Source organism: Semicossyphus pulcher, unplaced genomic scaffold (assembly GCF_022749685.1).
Source record: "Semicossyphus pulcher isolate SPU_LCO1_2020_fin unplaced genomic scaffold, fSemPul1.0.p SCAF_10, whole genome shotgun sequence".
Taxonomy (NCBI): Eukaryota; Metazoa; Chordata; class Actinopteri; order Labriformes; family Labridae; genus Semicossyphus; species Semicossyphus pulcher.
The window spans coordinates 12,330,853-12,350,870 of NW_027211604.1; the positions used below are offsets into that span (position 1 = coordinate 12,330,853).

The window sequence follows — 20,018 nt, forward strand, 5'->3', positions numbered from 1 at the left end:
ACTGAGATGTCCTGCTTGGTGTGATATCTATCTGTGGATGGCAGGTGTCTGACTGATATATGTATATATATGTGTATACAAAACTGAAGCTAACATGCCACACTTTCTAATGAACAGTGAGCTATGTTATTTTTTTCAGTTTATCTAAAATAACATCAGTGAACAGTGGGTGCAATGAACTCAACTGAGAGGCTTTTTTTCCCCCCAAATATTGCTGTAATTGGTCAAGCATTTTCCAGAAACAAGACAGTTCTGAATGTCCTTATCTGGGTACGTTACCATCCCTCTCTCTCTCTCTCTCTCTCAAAATGTTTCTTTTTTCTTCTTTTGATTGGATTTAAACTGAGAGTGACCAGCAGATGTCACTACAGACATGCAAGTGAAAGTCTCGAGCTCTTTGTCATGTCAACCTATTCTGTATTAGTCTACGGGTATATAGTTAATGAAATAACAAACGCTTTTATATGTTGTGTTCCTTATTTGTTCCTTTATTGTCTTGACTAAATAATTTGTAATAAACCTGTATTTTGCCAAAAAAGAAAGAAAATTGACAGTACAATAAGAGAAAACCAGCTTTAAAAGTAATGCACGAGGTACAGCTTCTGTCTGTCTGTACAGAAACTTGAGTGACTAGAAAATGATCCGAATATTCTTAATTTGTCTGCATGTAGATTAAAGCATTTTTAAAAAACCTAAATCGCCTAAATTAGAAGCAAACAATAACCTTTGTGCAACATTTACATTATACTTTTGTCATGTACTTCGCACCTGTTTTTGAGAGTAGCTGTCGTTTTAGTACTCTTTTAAAACGTGTGTTATGCAGCTGACAGTGACCCCCTGACACTTTCCCAATAAGGATCAATTAGACATTTAATTATTCATAATTACAGATATCAGGCACAATTGTAAAAACATAAACAGACCAAATAAGCACATTTTTTACTACAGATTCAAAACTGCAGGTAAAACAAAGCAGCTTCCCTCACTCAGTATGCTTGCCTTCATACCGTAAACATTGGATATGTATTGCTGAGCTCTCACACCTCTGCATGCCTGTCAAACGTGCTCCCATCCTTGTTTGGTATTACTCTGTTTTATGTGATCCTGTTAAATTTTACTTTATTGGTAAGAACACAGTGATCTAGACCTTGACCCTGATGATGGCACTGTTGTCCTTGTGTCTCAATAGAGTAAATGTATAACATGATTTTAACAAGCCTGGGTTGTATTGTTGAGTCAGGAGTTAAAGTTCAGAGCTAATGTGAAAACCACGGACCTTGGTGGTGAGGAAGCATTTTTATTGCAAAGATTCTAAGAAGAGACAAGGGAGTGGAGTCTTAAAATCCACTTTTCAGGGTCAGGGTGTTTCACGCTCCTCAAGGTCACATCCAACACTTCACAGATCCAGCATATTTACTCTTGTGCCTTTACATTAAATATGATGCTATGGGAGACGGTTAGCCTAGCATAGCACAAAGACGGGAAACAAGGGCAGACAGTTTGCTTGATTTCATCCCAAAGAAAAAAAATCTACCAACCGTCACCTCTAAAACTCACCAATTAACACTATTACTTTTGGACATAGCTAGGCTAGCTTTTTCCTTGTTATTCCACTCTTTGATCGAAGCTAAGCTAACATGCTTCATATGTAAAGGACAGAAATGAGACTGGTATTGGCCAACAATCTCTCATTTCCTGCAATGTAAACTTCGAGTTAAATATAATTAAATAAAAAACTACAGCATTGTGCACACTAAACAGAGTGGTGACGTCTTCATGTCTTCTTTCATTAGACAAGGTACAGATGACTGGTCACGGCTACTTGCAGCACTGTCAGAAGAGAAGTGAAGCATTAGCTGATTCAGTTTGCAGAGAATCAGGGTCACTGTTTGAGCTGTATGTACTTGTGTTTCTGATGTTACCTTTGTAATTTTATTCCACCGTGAAGCAACCGCAAGCAGTGCTGTGAGGCCCACCACCACCAACCCCGCTATCATGGGCATCATTGGGAACTTCAGGGTTTTATCTACAGATGAGGAGGAAGAAGATGATCACATTACTTAAATCGTCAATTTAACAGTGAGATATGGCTTTAGAAAATGTATGTGTGAACTGACCTACTACTGTGACATGGAAGATTTTGACATGTTGGCCATACATGGGAGAGTCTGCTGTGCACTGATACGTGCCATCATGCAAGCTTCTGTCCACACTGCTGGTGGATAGCTGGCTTGTAAATCCATCTTTGGTCACCATGAAAGCACCTTCTAAAAGATCCACTTTGCTTCCATTCAGAGTCCAATCCACAAGTGTGACTTGTGGATTGGCCCAGATATCACACTTCAGGAGCAGCACGGCCTCCTCTTCTACTGTGACCTCCTCTGAGCCAGAGAGCTGTGGGTAATCTGAGGAGGAACATCACAGAGGAAATATTTATGCTGCTGAGTTTCTATTGATGACACCCTCAGTCTGTTGGTTGGTCCACCACTTTATTCAAGACTGTCCCAACTTATAAATAGTTTTCATTAAATTGTGTACTGTTATTTATGTGTTCCTTTGACTTGTCCTCTAAACTGAGATGGAGAACATGCTAGACATTAAACCTGCTGCACCCAAGACTGACCTCAAAGCCACTAGACTAGAGCAGGTTGATTCTTAGGTCCCCACATGACACCTGGCACAAAGCAGTGCATGGGGCAGAACAACTGTCATAGTTGATTTCTACTTGAGTTTTAATGTTGACATTTTAACTTTTTTTGTATGTAGAAAATTTTCTTGCACCCATCTGTGCCTCCACGGGTATGTGGTCTTAAAATGTGGTGTGATCAAATGCATTGTTGGCCCATTGCTACCATGGGACAGCAGCACGCAAATGCACCACTGATCAACAAAAAACATGTCATTTTCCTGCTATTCAAAGAATATATTATTCAGAATGTAATATGATACCTATCAGTTTAACATGCCAGAAACGCACAAATGATTAAAAAAGAGATTAAATAGGAGTCCATTGTCGCTTGTGCCTTACTTTGTGCCAAGATTGTGAGCCTTTCAAGTCGAGTAGGATTCAGCAAATGCTTGTGGCATGCACTTGAATACTATGCGCATGAGCAATAAATCGCTTAAACAGCGCTCATAGTATTGCTGTCTTTTCCCCTTTCAGTTCTTTAGTGTGCATATACTTATCAAGAGTCCAGCTCTGTGAGGCTGTGCTAACATCAGCATGCTAACATGCTTACAATGACGACGCCAACAATATGTAAGGTTTACCAAGTTCACCATCTTAGTTTAGCAAGCTGGCACAAAAAAAACACAGAATACTACTTTGACTAATGGCTAATAAGCTTAGACAATGAGCAATGAAAATGCTAGCAATGACATTGCCGACATGCTAATTTTTTAGTAGGTAATGTTTACTGTGTCTTTGTGAAGCATGCTAGCACAGAGAACTTCTGAGGCTAATATCTAATGTAAGCTACTTAGACGAGGCTAACAATAGCAAGCTAAAATGCTCACAATGTCAAGGCCAACATGCTAATCTTTGGTTGGTAATGTTTATCATGTTTATTGTCTTGGTCACGCATGCTAGCACAAAAAACATAGAATACTGCTGAGGCTAACTTTTTGGTCGTAAATCAATGAATTGGACAAAGTGCTTTAGATATCGGCTCTAGATTAAAAGTCAAGAGATCAATAAGTGATTTACATTTATCCTCACTGGAACATAAATGTCTAAACAAAAGTTTTACAGCCTATCCAATAATTGTGGAGATATTTCACTCAATACCACAAATCTCAACCTCGCAGTGGCATAAGAGGAAGATACAAGGAATCACCAAAGTCTTCAGGATATATTCTCAGGTAACAATGAATTTCTGTACAAAATCTCATAGCAGCCTGTCCATTAGTTGAGATTTTGTGAAGTTAATTGTAACCAGCAAAACTACTTACATCAGATCATTTTTTAAAGGGACTCACATGTGACATTCAGGGTGACCGAGGAGCTGACTGTGGAGTTTTCCTTGAGGTGGCAGGTGAAAGTGGCACCGTTGTCTTCATAGATAACAGGTGTAATACAAACTTTGCTGCGACCATTTGTATTTCCTTCCTTTAGACTGACGGCAGCTCCATTCCTCAGCCAAACCAGCTCTTCCTGAGTCTCAAGGCTGCCTTCAGGGAGACAAGTCAGAGACACAATCTTATCCAGCTCCGTCTGTATGACACCCTCACTGCTGGCCACTGGGTCCGACTCGATCCTGACACCTGAGGAGAGCAAAGGGGAGAAAGGTGAAAATTTAAGGGATGTTGGGTGAAGCAGTGGCAGGTGAGACTGCTCAAATGTAGCAACAAATATGCAAGTTTTAATGCGGTAATTAAGCAGAACAGAAGAACACTTACCTAAAGTGTGGGTTGCACAGTACAGGAGCAAATGGACGAGAGGAGGTCCGAACATCAACTTCATTTTACTCTTCTTTGGAAAATCCTGAAGTTCAGGGAAAGATGATTGAAAACCTAATCATACAGAGTTTAATGGAAATCCTAATCTAGTCTTGATTTGCCAAAACTTGCTGTTAGTTGCTGTCAATGTTTTTGTAAATTGTCTTATTGAAACGTGCAGAAAAAAAACTGCACTTTGCGGATATTCTTTATTTTTTCTCAACCCCATAAACAACAATTAATAACTGATCTAAACTCAGTATCAATTTCCATTTCCCCTGCTTTATATTTCAGTTTCCCAAAGTTACTTTTGAGATCCAAATGTGTTCCTGAGCCTTTCTGATGTTGTTGCTGTTCCTCTGTTGTGTAATGAATTATGCAATGTCTGACGTAATATCAAATTTGGCACATGAGTGATGTATTAAATTGATAATAGATTACTTTTTAAGCATCAAATCAAAAGTCAGACGTCAAAATAGCCTTTGTGAAAAATAACACATTTCATAGATCATTATAGGACAGAGTTGTGGCTGACATTCCTCACTCAAGTTAATGGTAAACTAAAGTTGGATTGCAGTATGCTTAAAAATTAATATTTAAAATGTTATGAAATACACGTGCTAAGTTGACTTAAAGCTACCTACCTTACAGTGATAGTTCCTTCTTCTTCCTTATCTGAGCTGTCTTTACGCTTCTCTGTGTTTGAATATGAGGATGTGCAGGACTGTTCGGATCTTCCGTGGCTGTTATATTTATAACCCCCCCTCACTGCTTCTTAAAGGGCTTCTCATCATTTTACTTACCTCTTCCTGTCAATCCTCCCACCCCTGATTTTTTTTTTTTATTGTTGTATACCTGTGCACACACAAGGAATCTTTTTATGGGCTGTAGTCGTTAAAACGCCACTAAAACCTCCTGGGAGTGGACTTAAGGATTAAAACACACATTTTACAGGTTATTTTTTATGTTTGTTTGTGATGGTTAAAGTTTGTACAGCCAATAACACGTTGCTAAGGAATTTTGTTAATGCAAGAATATGAGCTTGCACAATCAACTCATGATTAGTTTTACCACGTTTAAAAGCCACTACAAAATATAAAAGAGAGATTTTGTTAGCACCTTATTCAGGTTTCCTTTATTTCACTCTGTTGAATTTAACATCCGCTTGATCTGTATTTTGTAACCTTCTAATGTGAGGGAGGGACACACATATAAAAACAATGGATATGGCCTTGAAGTTTTATGATGACTCTTTTTTCGTCCTCTTCCTGTTGATGTGACTTGATTTACAGTAAGCAGAGACATGTGTGTACTGATGGAATAAAACAAGTAATACACTTTTTTAACAAGCTGATTACACAGCTGCTAAATCCCAGCAAGCATTTATCTCCTCTGACAAGCAGCAGACACACACTGTCAATACAACATATCACCACCTTTAAAGTTTAGATTCGGTTGTAGTTGCTTATTAACATAACTGACAATCGAGGAGCGACATTACCATTCATTTAGACTTATGTTTTTGCCCACCTGGTGAACATCAGTCCAACATTCACTCGCCTTTAGCTCTGATTTTGGTCTCTACCATCAATTGAAGAGTTGAAGGAAAACCAAGAACCAAATATGTTTTGTTTCCCTTTATATATTTTTTGGACATTGTTTTAGGGTTTATAAGTCTCTTATTGACAAACTTTTTTCCAGAATTCACAGTTGCTAATCTTGCGATATTGATGCATTTCATATATTAAAAAAGAAAAGCAAACATGCCAACAGTACAAGTTTTAATTACTTATAGTTTTAAGTCAAAGTTTTGCTATGGAGTTGGTGATCGTCCAGCCTTACCGTGTTTCTGTTACAGCAGCAGGATGTGTGTAACGGTGCTGTTCTGGGGAAAAGGTGAACATGTCAACAGGGTCAGACTCAAGCCAGAAACAGGCCGAACACTGTCGGTGCATTTGGAGGGGCAGCACAGTGGTGACTATGTTCTTTGGGACATGTACAAACAAACCGCTGTGGGTGTGTGTGTGTGTGTGTGTGTTTTAAGTCTTCTCTCCCTCACCCACTAGGGAGAAGCATTGACCAACTGAAAAAAGATGTCTTTCTCTGCAGGCAGTTAACAGACAAACAAACAGATTTCAAACTTAGTTCAAAGCTGCGTAAAGCAACTTAAAAACACAGCAACATTAATGAACACATGAATGTGCCCTGCCTCACTCTGTCACACTTGTGTAACTAGTTTAAGCTTAATCTAAGCAGATTCCCCACGTGTGCAGAGAGTGCACATGAAGGCAGGTATTTAGGTTAGCAGGCAGGTAAGCCATCCAATCATGTCATTCGGTCTGTACTAAACGATTGGACTTATTTCAGGTCAATGACAGTGTTTCTTTTTAAGAGCATTTAATCTCTTCATTGCTGTTTGGTTGTGTGTTTTTTTTAATAGTTTTTCAGCACAAATCAATTTAGCTACATTGAAAACGCACATGATGTAGACCAGAGACTATTTCTGTACATAATGAATGGCATTACTAAACTTAATATCTATCATGTGTTGGTGAATGGTGGTCATCTTTTCATGTGATTTCTAATTGTAGAAAAATAATCTGTGTAATTGGTCATGTCTTATTCAAACTTCCTGTAAATTGCAGTTATTAAAATAAACTGTAAAACTTCATCAACTCTGGATTTTTTTTGTCAACCACATTGTCACTACATTTCACTAAATGTTGCTGTATAGCAAAGTTTCAGGAGCAGGACCACACCTCAATCGCACCTCCCTCCCACCCCTGCCCTTTTCTCTGTTTCTTTCTGTCCCCTTTCCCCAGGGCCCTGAGGGGGTTTGTGGTGCCCGGGTGCTGCTGAGGATCCCCAGTGAAGCTTCCCCAAAACGTCGACCGCAAGAAGTTTGACCTCTCCAAGTCCAAGCATCATTATCATCAATCTAATTCATCTATAAATTGGGAAATCGCATCCTGTTGATGGTGTGCTCCTTGGTGGTGAAAAGTGAGAGTGATTAGAGAGAAGAACACATTTTAAACTTGTAGTGTGCTCCCGCAATGACCGTTTATCGCCATAAGGTGCTGCCAAGTGAACAAAACTGAAATCTTCGAGATTATATCTTTAAAGCATCTCAGAACATTCTGCTTGTGTCTGATAACCATTTCTTTTCTGTCTGACAGCTTCGTGTAGCATACAAGAATGAGAGGTGCAATATTTCCATTATCCATATTCAACAAAACAAAATGACAAGCAAATAAGAAAAAAAAAACAAGAAACAACTGAGACGCACTGAACCTCCAAATTCTTTGCACTTGATACTGTATATTTCAATGCATTATTAATTAGTACATAATCAGTTTATAACAGCTTCTTGTTCACTCTTGAAAAAGTCTTTATGTTCGGTCGGGTCAAAGGTTAGCTGAAATTGCACCAGAAGGAGCTGTGAGAGAAGAATGTGCTCTTAAAGTTGCACAATTGATTGTTAGGTAACCTATATAGATAGACTCATAAAGGGAGCTCTTCTCTCACTGCACACACACACACACACACACACACACACACACACATTAACACACACTGAGCTGTATTCTCTCAATGTATGTTATATATGAGTATATATATTTATTTTACCAGGACTTTTCAGATTAATACACACATTGTCTTTTGTATGGGCGTCCTGGTGAAATGAGATGTGATAGTTGTAACTGATACCTCTGACCTCTTTCATACTAAAGCTCATATCTGTTTGATCACATGGACTTTGACACAGACATATAGCTTCTTTCTGAGAGAGCTGAAAATCAGTGACGGTGGTAAAATCAATATCAGTGATCAGTAATATAGAAAATAAACAGACTGACACAGACGAATTCATATTCCCAAACGAGGGCAGGTTTCTTTTCATGTGCGACAATGTTTGTTTACAAGACCACATGAGGAGGGTGACCACGGGAGTAAAGTCAGTGATCAAGGTTCATTCAAGATAAGATCAGTAGCCAATAACACACACACGCACACACACACATACAGCATGGCTGCCCGGGAACTAATTCATCAAATCCTGCAGAGTTTAGGCCATCAGAGCTCCTTGTGTTCACCTTGTAAACAGGCATTCCTCATCAGATTATGACTGAGCCCTGCAAGCACACAAACACTAGAATATGTAACTGAAACACGTGCACAAAGCCTTCACTCACAGTGTATACATTACACATACAGGCACACTGTGTATTCCCTCCCTCCCTATAGAGAAACATGACCCTTCTATCTACAAAGCAAGTCTTGTCTTCCTGTCCCCTCCCTCTGTCTCCTTTTCTTCTCTCCTTTATCCCCTCGCCCCCTCCTCTCAACAACATCATTTAATCAATAACCTGGAACACTTGTTTCCAAACCTGAATACACTGACTGGCCCTCTTACCCTTGCCCTCTCTCTCCCCGCTCCCTCCCTCCCTCCCTGGTCCCTGGACTGTTCTCCCTCCTCGCTCCCTCCTCTCCTCTCTTCTCTGTCGGTGTTTGAATGGAGAAGCAGGGTTCCCCGGACCCTGCACGCCCGTCTTCGGGTGCAGGGCCCGCCGCAGAGGATTGCGTTGCCAAGTCGGCAGTGGTTGAAGGAGAGGAGGCACCAGCGCCGGTCAGCTCCAAACTGTTTCGGTGTGCATGCGTGAGGCGTTGGATACCACTGGTCTACAGAGAAGAACTCTACCACGTCTTGAGGCTCACAGGCCCTTTGGTGAGTGGGGGAAAGTTGAAGTGTTGGAAGCGGGGGATGGTGTGTTTTCATAAGAGACTGTACATTCAGTTACTGCACCCCTGTACCCCAACTTAGAGGACTGTTACAGAGTGCAACCTAAGTGCAATCAGCTAATTGAATTTCTTAAATATACATGCAAAAAGTGATAAAGAACAGTGCCTATGTTGTCAGTGCTTTGTAACTTAAAACTGCAGAGCGCAGATAAACTGTCTGAACCTGGTTATCTGCTGCATCAGTGTCACCTGGTCAATGATTGGCTGTTTGGAAATGAGTCAAATCTTTGTGTTTGTTTCTGCAGCTGCTGTCTCGGATTCTCAACTTCCTCCTGCCCTTTGTCATCACCATATTCTGTGGTCACATTGGAAATGCAGAGCTGGCTGGATACGCGCTGGCCTCAGCGGTAACATCTTTACTCCTTTGTAGACTCATTGATATTACCTGCTGTCAATTAGAGATAGACCGATATGGTTTTTTCAGGGCCGATACCGATACCGATTATTAGTAGTCAAGGAGGCCGATAACCGATATTTGAAGCCGATATTCATTTGCAGTCAAAGTGAAAATATTGGCGTCAAAATTTTGAATAATACAAACTCCAACACTTAACTTTGTTTAAATGCCTTTAAGCATATGCATCAGAGCCAAAATAACCCAGTTTTAATTGATCTGTTATCGGCCGTCGGATTTTAAAAAATAAAAAAATAAAAAAATGGCCGATGCCGATATGCGTCAAAATGCCAAATATCGGCCCGGCCGATAATCGGTCTATCCCCACTGTCAATACAGTAGAACTACTTACTCTACGGCTTGTACTGCTGCTTTTTTCTGCTACGAATACTTTCAATATATTACAACATTTTGTGTATTTGTGGACATTCAGTGTAATTTGGTGTGAGGGTAGTTTATACAGAAGCCGATAAGTGCCAACTTTCTGCAATGGCCCCAAAAGATTTCTATTGGGAGAAACAGGTTTCAAATTCAGAAATGATGCGAATTCACAAACACATAATGTAATCCAAAACAAATGCAGCAGCTGAAAAGTGCTGAAAAAAAACTACTCCCAACGAGCTGTGATCCTGAAGACAGGGAGGTTGCAGTCAGCTTAGGTGAGTGAAACCTGCTTGGAGTAGAGGTTGGTATAGGGTCCTTGTCAGGCTTTTTTAGGGCTGAGCACCTGAGTTTCACTTTTTGAGCATCAATAGGTTAGGTCAGCTGACGTGGGTCACGCCCTTTATTGCTGTTGAGAAATCACAGCTGGTTCGGACACCAGGGGGCCTTTCTGCATGCGAAGGTGCTATGGTTTCCTCCCACAGTCTAAAGAGATGCCCCGGTTTGAATGTCAGCGCACACGCATGGAAATACTTTAACACATCTGGAAATGCTGCTACATAGTAACCTCTTACGCTTTCCTGCATGCATTGCACATGTTGAGATCCAGCATCACCGTCCACTTTACTTAAATTCAAGAAATTACCCAGAGTGCAGTTCTCTATCTTGAGTTTAGAGAGACTACAGGACTAGTTTCTTTCTAAATGTTCTTTTGCTGGGTGTCCATGTCCACCTGTGAGATTGTAATGGACTTATTTAGTTTATAGAGTTTGAGCCATTAAAATCCACATATAGTTACAGCCAGGAAGTCGTCATGTGTGCGGACATTATAAATAACAGTTTGATATCTTTGATTGGGTGAAATCAGGCAGGGCCCCTTCTATCTTATTATTTTACAGAGATAGCAGCACTGAATGCGTCTACAGCAGCCTTAATGAGGTTTCCCTGTTGTACAACCAGGATACTGTCCTTGTAGACTCTCTTCTGTCTCCTTCTGCAGCATTCGCCACACATTGTTATTGTTCCACCATAAAGACCACCTGTTGCTCAGTCATGGGCTTTTCCCTTCTTGCTTGAACCAGAGCGTGTTGATCATATCCATATGTGTGACAAAACAGGGCCTCCTGGACGGCTCCTCTTACAATCTGTTCTTTTCTACCGCACAGTTTGCAGAAAATATGGAACCACATTCACATTAGTCACTAAAAAAGAGAAACGGAGTAAAAGACATTTGAACTGTTACATTTTAAACCACTGGCTAACCTGTTGTTTTTGTGCTCTGACTCTCTCCTGTGATTCTCCACCTCTCAGACCATTAACGTGACCACTACTGCGACAGGCTATGGCCTCACCGTGGCTTGTGACACACTCATTTCTCAGGTGAGCAAGCCCCGTAATCTGTGCTGTATTGTTATTGTGTTTTATCTGCAGAAAGGTTTACATTTCAGCCTAGTTCTCTTTTGTGCTCTGCAGACATTCGGCAGTAATAACATGAAACGTGTGGGCGTGATCCTTCAAAGGAGCTCATTGATCCTGCTGATGTTTTGTCTGCCCTGTTGGGGTCTTCTCATCAACTCTCAAAACGTACTGCTCATCCTGCAACAAGACGATGAGGTGGCCAGGTAACTGCACAGTTTGTGAAACCAATAAATACCTTTCACATGTCTGTATGTTGCAGATGCTCTGATGAAGACAAACTGTTGCCCAAAAGATTTTCATATGGGAAAACGGGCTTCAAAGTCAGAAACTATGCAAATTTCGAAGAGATACTAGTCCCTAAACATACGGAACAACAGAAAAATGCTGCAAATGAAAACGTGCTGCAAAAAGCCATAAAATTGCGCTGCAAATACATAATTGATGCAAAGTCCGAAACGCACAAAACACATCAAAGCGCTGCAGATCCAGTCATCACAGTGAAAGTGCTCCAGGCCTAGAGGGCCTGAGAAATGGTTTCTGGTGGACAGATAGCTCTGTTTAAGTACCTGCCGCTGCTAAATGTAACTCCTGTAACACAGTCAGCTCAGTAAGCCGTGCAGCTAGCTGTCCAATTAGCCGACTCTGCCAGCTATGACACGCTATCTACACTGGCATAGGAGCTGCAGAACTGACGGGAGGTCAAAGTTGTAGGGGCCTGGGCGCAGTGGGATGACAGGGTAAGATTTATGTAGGTTATAATTCTTTAAATTCCTTCATTTTATTGGAGGAACCAAAGCAACAAAGCAGAAAAGTAAAGAAAACAGACACATCGTTATCATGCTGCATATACAAACTTTCAAAAAAAGGGGAAAACATGAGCAGAAATTAATATTTCTCTGTTGTCTCCCCTTCAGAATCGCCCAAATCTACGTGATGGCGTTTCTTCCAGCTGTTCCTGTGAGTAGACTCAGCTGAAAACACACCTCAGGGTCCGAGAGTGTGGCCTCCTGTGGGGACTCACGCACTGACACAATTCAGTAAATGTTCTGTTATGCAATATTGTGCTGTTACTTGAGCTACAAAATTAGCACATTAGGACACATTATAGGCTCTGTGTTAAATACTACAAATTGCAAATCAAGCTATCTGAGAGGTTCGACAGTTTCAATCTCCACACACTGATGTTCTGTCTCCGCGCTGCAGGCCATGTTCCTGCACCAGCTGCAAGTTGCTTACCTACAAAACCAGGTCAGTTTAATTGCTAAACAGGTACACTTCTCCTGCACTGAATTTCAGTGGTGGCTCTGTCTCAGAAAATTGACTGCAATGTGTTTGTTTGTCTTAATCTGTCAGCCTTAGCCTTAGCTGTGCTAAGCTAACTAGCAAAGACCAGTATGCTAGTTTCCCTTAGCACAGCCTCACAAAGCTGCTAGCCTGGCTGTTACCTCAGTACTTTTACTTTATTAGTTTTACAGATTGGATCCTGACTGTGGATGTTTTTTTGTCTATCAGGGGATCATTCTGCCGCAGACGTACACGGCAGCTGCCGCAAACATCGTCAACATTGGAGTTAACTACGTGTTAATCTTCAGCTTCAAGTTGGGTGTTGTGTAAGTGTTGCCTCTAGGTACTTTTTAATTCTAGATGGACTTTGTGCAGATTGATATGGCATCAGGCTTCAGTAGGTATAACCAATAACATATCACAGTGGAGCTATTGCACCACAGAAACTGTCCTGTGTCTCCTGATCACTGTTGTCCGCGTTAGAGAGGGCTGGGGTCTGACATGTAGTCAGGAGTTTTGAAATAAGGACACAGGATGTTAAAAAAGTCTTAATGCATTTTAATCGCTCTGAGAGGAATAACATGTTTTTCTGTTAAAACAGTGTCAGCAGAACACTTGTGTTTATTATTTTTGCACTTTACTTAGAGAGGAAGGAAGTTTAGGGCACAGACAAGAGAGCAGATTATGGTCCAGCTGGACAAACACTTTGTTCAACAGGCAGTCGACTTAACCAAGCAGGTCTCTGTGGTCGGGTCAGCTCTGTCTGTTCCCCACAAGCATGGACAAACTTCCAAGGCCTGTTCTCAGACTCTTGGACATCAAAAACAGTACAACTTAAATGGTTTTGTTCCTGACCTCCTTTGACCCCTACTGTCTTTGCCAATAAATCAATGGAGATAATGCAGACCGTCATTGAGCCGTCCCTTCAATTTAATCTTTTCTCATGTGTGTTTGCAGCGGATCAGCGATTGCTAGCAGCTTGTCTCAGATCAACCTCTGCTTGATGTTGTTCGGATACATCAGATGGAAGAAGCTCCATCAGCAGACATGGGGAGGTGAGTCACACACACAGATGTTCATATCAAAAACTACATGACCAACACATTCGGGCTGAAAGGGAAATGATGCATGTAAGCAGTTGTCTTTTACCTCATCGATAAAGCAAAGCTCTGACCGCACGCCTCTGTGTGAAACTGTGTGCAGGCTGGTCCACTGACTGTCTGCAGGAGTGGGGCTCCTACATGAAGCTGGCTGTTCCCAGTGCCTTCATGGTCTGCTTCGAGTGGTGGATCTGGGAGATTGGAGGTTTCCTTGCAGGTATGCATTTTTTGCAAAAAATACACAGACACACACACACCTGCTTTTGCACATAATCCTTTAAAGCTTAAATTAGAGTGAAGTGTAAAATATAAAGCATAAAACAAGGTACACAGAGTAAAGAAAAGGCAGAAACACAGGGAGGCCTTTATCCCCAGTAACCATGACGACATAAACTCAGCTACCCAAATATAGTTCTGTTTACTAAATTTTGGCTATTGAGGCTTAAATTAGCAGTATCTTTTGTGTGCAGTTTTCTCACTGTGTTTGGTCAAACTTTTTCTGTGTAGTTTTTTTTGCCATGGTGGGAAAGTCTCGTCTCAATCTTCCCTTTATCATATCAGGTGTTCTTGGTGAGGTGGATCTCGCTGCCCAGCATGTGATGTTGGAAATAGGAGCTATAACATACATGGTATGTATATCCAATGTGTTCAGAAAGAAAATGGGCCTTTTACCTTTAGATGAAAAGATAGATACCACTGTATCTATATATTGAGTGAGGCACAAATCCAGGGGGTGATTGGCTTAGCTTAGCATTAAAGCTGCAGTAGGGAAGATGGAGAAGAGAGCGGACTCTGCAGCGCTCAGTCCTGCTTTCAAAGCCCTCCCCGCAGAGGAGGCTGTCATGCACATGTGCAGGCTAGTAACCACAGCAACTGAAGCAGCCAGATATACACTATGTAAAAACGTGAAATGACAACAACCGCAGCCGTTGTATTACGCCGGAGGCTGTGAAAAAAACAGCGCTAACTAAGCAGTATCTCACTGATGTTGTGAACATTTAGCCGTGAGAGCACAGGCACACAGAACTGTCAGGAGAAAGTCCGAAACGGTAACACTGCCTGGATACTTCACAGAGATATTTTCAGCCACACCGCCATGAAACAATGAACAGCAGCTGCATTGAGAACAAGCTAACGTTAGCCCGACTGCAACACCAACGTAACACAGCGTCACAGTAACCGCAGACAACTTAGCAATGTGAAACAAATACAGCATAAATTAAGCTGGGGTAATTCGCGTTTTAATCCTTTCAGGTCCCGTAGCTCGCTTCACCTTGGAAATGCTGCTCCAATGTTTACTCCCGTTTCATTTCTGTCTCGGTCCAACTCTTTCTTTTTAGCTTGCTTTTCCTCATTTCTCTTCTTCGGTTTAACGGTCCTGTAGTGTAAGCCGTAGTTGGCAGTGGAGGGATGGGCAGTTTTTCATTCCCGGTGGTTGTTTTTTAGCCATTGTGGACACAAACCGGCTGACGCTGCGCACACTGAACAAATTGAGCTTGACTGTGTGAGCATGCGCGGAGGAGCGGTGCTGCGCAGCGTGTGATTGACAGCAGCCTAAGAGACTGCTCGGCTCTGATTGGTTGTTGTGTTTGGGAGCGTTGGATTCTAGCAAATGCCATTGGGAGCAGTAGGTAGTATCTCTCTCATGTACTACTGCATGTTTAAAGTGACAGTTTGAGCAAATATAACAAAAAGTTAGTTTTAATAATGTTACCTACTACAGCTTTAAGACAGGAAGCAGGGGGAAACAGCTAGCCTGGCTTTCAGAACATGACTACCAACACCTTCAGGGATCACTAATTAACATTTGTTGCATTTAGTCATATGAAAAATGTGACCGTACTATGTTCTCAAATGTTTTTTCATGAACCGCAGCTTCTGTTAAAATGTAACTAATGCACCTTCCAGTCCTTATGCTAAGCTATGCTAACTGTCTCCTGGCTTCTGCATCATATTTTGCCCACTTACGTGACAGTGGTCTCTCTCAGGAGTGTAACTGACTGTAACAGTATGTTGGGGTCCTTGCAGTTCCCTCTAGGTGTCTATGCAGCTGCCTGTGTGCGTGTTGGAAATGCTCTGGGGGCGGGAAACACTGCCAGGGCCTTAGTCACGTGCAAAGTGGCTCTGGTTATATCAGGTACCGTATGAAGACACATGCAGATATAGATTTACACAAACAAACAGACAAACAAAGTGTACCCTTTGTAAATTATAATGTCTTTGCTACAGGAGCCCTCGCTGTGCTCCAGGCTGTTGCCATCTGTGGCTATAAGTCCGTTGTTGGCTACATATTTACCAATGATGAGTGAGTTTCAGACCTACAGACATCCATTCCTGTACTATGTGAAGGCAACTCTGTTTTTGATGATCATCTTCTCCTATTGTCTGCAGAAGGATCGTGACGATCGTCTCAGAGAGCCTCACAATCTACACATTTTTACAGTTCTTTGACGCCATCCTGGTACGTTTTAACAGAACAAAACAAATGTTCTTGTCTTGTTAAACCTTTAACTCTTGTTCCTAATAGTACGCAGAGCTTTCCGCTTGTTTTGTTGAATCGATTACATTTTTTTTTCACAGTTTCGATCTGTGTTTGTGTGTTTTTCAGTGTGTCTGCTCAGGGATTCTTGTAGGAGCTGGGATGCAGAAAATTGCTGCCTTGTCCAACCTGGTCAGTTACTACGTCATCGCTCTGCCAATGACAATAGGGCTGATGTTTTATACCAAGCTCAGGATATTAGGTAATACTTTTATCATATTTTATCTCTGTGTGTTTCTGCAAATAAAGATGAAATGTATACAGATTTTTGATTTAGAAGTGGTCACAGCCCCAGCTGAAATAAGTCAATTTATTTCCGATGGACACCTTTTACATGAGGGATTTAAACAAGGTGTAGATAGTGACTAAAGCCACCTATAGGCAGGTACATGTGAGAGTGTGCATCTCATGTCGTCCGTCTCGTGGACTGGAACATTGATTTATTGCAAAAAAAAATTCACATTCGCACATCTTGATCAGCAGCAGATCCAAAGGTTGCATCAAAGCTTGATAGGTCAAACACCTGGTGACAGATTCAGCTTTGTTAGTTTAACCCTTAAACACACTCGGCCCTGCTGCACCGGCCATTTCTCAATGTATCTCCGTGCAGTCGACCATTTACCCACTGCTTGAGAGGATCTTTCCTGTTCACTCCCAGTGTGCATGTTTTGATAAATATGGACACACACTCACACACAGAGAGCACAAACACAACCTACATCAAAGGTTTGACCTTTGAACCTTAATTTTTTTGACAAAGGACTCACTGACATGTTTAATAAAGGACTTTCAGAGTAGCTTAGAGTGTAGTAATTTAATGGCTCTGATGGAACACGCACATGTTGGAGTTCAGTGAACCTCCAGCAAACTCTACGGATGGAAATGATGATGAGAAATGAATTTTAAATACCCTCCAAAGGTTGTGTTTAAGTCCCTTTGGTGAACATTTTAATTTGTGCACTGCTTTGGTTAATGACCACATAACATTAATGACATGAACCTCAGCTGTACTTGGTATTTAAAGTAAATTAGCAACACGGCAAGCTAATAAAATAACGTTGCCTACATGGTAAACATAATTCATGCTCAACATCTTTGTGTTATCATTGTCATTGTTAGCATGCAGATTTTAGCTCTTACTTCAATGCAATTCAAGGCTTGAGTCCATTAACTGCGTTTTTTGCACTGGCAGCACCCACTACCTTAATTTCAGAGCACCTCTCACTGTTGCTAGGTTACGAAAGTTGTCACGTGGACCTTCCGCAACTGTTAAGTCTGTTGTAAATGGCTCTGTATGCTCATTATAATGAAAGGATTAGCTTCTCCTTCGCCATTGTTGTTGACTAAGTTAATATCAGAAGTCCCGCCCCCTTCTTGATTTTGATTGGTCGGTGAGGGAGAAGTGTTTTCAGCGCAACAACAAAAAACATCTGATGCCGTGGGTGTTTTTAATAATGATAATAAAACATTTTTATAGGTGCCTTTCACAACACTCAAGGTCACCTTACAAGGCAGAATTGAGAACTAAATACAATGCAACGATAAAACAACAAAATGAACAAGACCAATTTACAGTGTATAAAATCATTATGTGCAGGGGTTTAGTGTGACCAGGTGGATAGGGATCAAATTGAATATGCGGTTATGGATGGCCTTAAACGTGAGGAGCAGAATCTTGAAATTGATGCGATATTTTTCCAGGAGCCTGTGAAGATGCTGAAGGACAGGAGTGATGTGATTAGTGGAGGGGGTTCTGGTGATGATGCGAACGGCAGAGTTCCGGACCAGTTGAAGTTTAGGGAGGGACTTGAGAGGGAGACCGAAGAGAAGGGAAGTGCAGTAATCAATGCAAACAGGGTGTGAACAAGAATGGAGGTGCTGTTGGGTGTGAGGGAAGAGCGGAGGCGATTAATGTTACGTAGATGTCGAGCGACATTATTGAGCTTGGAATGATAGTGTGCTGTTGAGGATGACACCCAGACTTAACCCGAGGGGAGGGAGAAACCGAGGAGTTATCAAAGCTAAGGGGAAAGCTTAGTTTTATTACTGTTTAGTTTGAGAAAGTTGCAGGAGAACAAGGATTTTATTTCCTGTAGGCAATCAGAGAGGGAGGTGGTCTTTGCACTGAAAACGCTGAACTGCATTGGGTTTGTATACTTGTATGTATGAAGTGAATTCACTGTCTATCTTTCTTTAAATCATACATACATGTGTCCCTCTTGTCAGGCTTGTGGGTGGGCCTCCTTGTATGTGTTGTCCTTCAGACGGCCTTCTTCCTTGGTCTAATCTTCAAACTTGACTGGAAGAAAGTCACACAAAAGGTAGGATGGTCTTTTTTTTTTTAAACTATGCCTTGCATTCAACCTTTCCAACAGGGACCGAGGGCAAATGGAATGAAATGTCCTATCTGATATATTCTGGCGGCCCTGCAGCATTTTCCCTGCAACAGTTTAGAATTTGGCAGCATATGACATGTTTGTTTTGTTTTAGTTTTTCCAACAACATTCACATTAATTACAGAGAAAAACAATTATTTCAGCTGTGAACATATCACAAAATAGGTTCATTTAGTAGGAATTGAAATATACCAGCTCTACATGTGTCTTATGATTTCACTCTAATGTGTCGTCAGGCTCAACAGCGAGCTGGAAAGAAAGTGGTGATCATGCCAAAGCGTCCTGTTAGTACAGTCCTGAATGAAGGGATGGTGCCTGACATCTCAGACTGCCCTGCTACAGTAAGTGCATAATGTTGTTTGGACGTCTTTGTTTGTGTATTTGTCCTACTTTCTCATTAACACCAGCATCTTTTCATCCTTCAGCTGGACGCTGAAGGGGTCCCTAAAGGAGAGGGCTACAGTCCCGTTGACACCGAGGATCAGCTGAAAACGGGTCACAAGGCCGGGGTCAACAACGCAAATTCAGGAGGGACTGACGGCGACGCTGAGCAGAGCAAAAATACCCCAAACACCAAACCTCACACACAGCTCTCTGTCACTCAGCTGATGTTGCGCCGGGGACTCACCTTGCTGGTGTTAGCTCTCATTTTGGCCATAGGTGTTGCTTGTCACATTGCTTTCCCTCCACCTGAGCCCTCTGTTCAGAGCAGGAACAACTTCACCCTGATGTGGGCCAACGACTCCTCGTCTACAACACTGACTCCTCTGGACCTGACCACGAACCTGTGAGCTCTCTGATGTTCAAATGTCGACATCTAGTGGACGAACACAGTCTCGCAAACTGACTTTTGAAGAGAGAAAACTGTCGAGTTAAAGACTCGGGTTGTTCTTTTGTGAAACGACAGCCAAACAAAGATGCCTCATTTCTGCAGAGAGAGCTGGAAGCAATAAGGAATAAAACTGAGCCTGGTTGGATGAACAAAGGTCATTTCAGCCTGAGATGTTTAACAGGGACTACAGGACACATCACTGTATAAATCTCTTAAGAGACCACGTGGGCATTAAGGAACATATGTTTTTAATCACAAATATCTTTTGAATTTTCATGTATTTTTATCTTGATTTACATATTACACTGTGACATATATCTTCTTTTTACTCACCTTTAATCGGTCTCTCTTGCTTTGACTTTATGTGCAACATTTACTGTAAATATCTGATGTAAAATACTTGTAAATATGTAATACACAATAAGACAGAGCATGC

The 20,018-nt window shown here is 41.5% G+C and overlaps 2 protein-coding genes across 2 annotated transcripts; one reads left to right on the top strand and one right to left on the bottom strand.

The window, feature by feature from the left end:
* Window positions 1–1,818: 1,818 nt before the first annotated feature.
* On the bottom strand, window positions 1,819–5,130 carry tmigd1 (transmembrane and immunoglobulin domain containing 1). Its single transcript, XM_069671989.1, has 6 exons — window positions 5,082–5,130; window positions 4,399–4,483; window positions 3,979–4,263; window positions 2,118–2,405; window positions 1,923–2,026; window positions 1,819–1,830 (listed from the first exon to the last, which is right to left on the bottom strand). The coding sequence occupies exons 2-6, from the start codon at window positions 4,460–4,462 to the stop codon at window positions 1,819–1,821; spliced, it is 753 nt and encodes a 250-aa protein (XP_069528090.1). The 5' UTR covers window positions 4,463–4,483; window positions 5,082–5,130.
* Window positions 5,131–8,950: 3,820 nt separating this feature from the next.
* On the top strand, window positions 8,951–19,541 carry slc47a1 (solute carrier family 47 member 1). Its single transcript, XM_069667762.1, has 17 exons — window positions 8,951–9,163; window positions 9,483–9,584; window positions 11,324–11,392; window positions 11,486–11,634; window positions 12,346–12,388; window positions 12,635–12,679; window positions 12,944–13,041; window positions 13,673–13,770; window positions 13,919–14,032; window positions 14,377–14,444; window positions 15,844–15,952; window positions 16,045–16,120; window positions 16,207–16,276; window positions 16,424–16,556; window positions 18,581–18,675; window positions 18,987–19,097; window positions 19,176–19,541. Exons 1-17 carry the CDS (start codon window positions 8,951–8,953, stop codon window positions 19,539–19,541), a joined length of 1,959 nt encoding a protein of 652 aa, XP_069523863.1.
* Window positions 19,542–20,018: the final 477 nt, after the last annotated feature.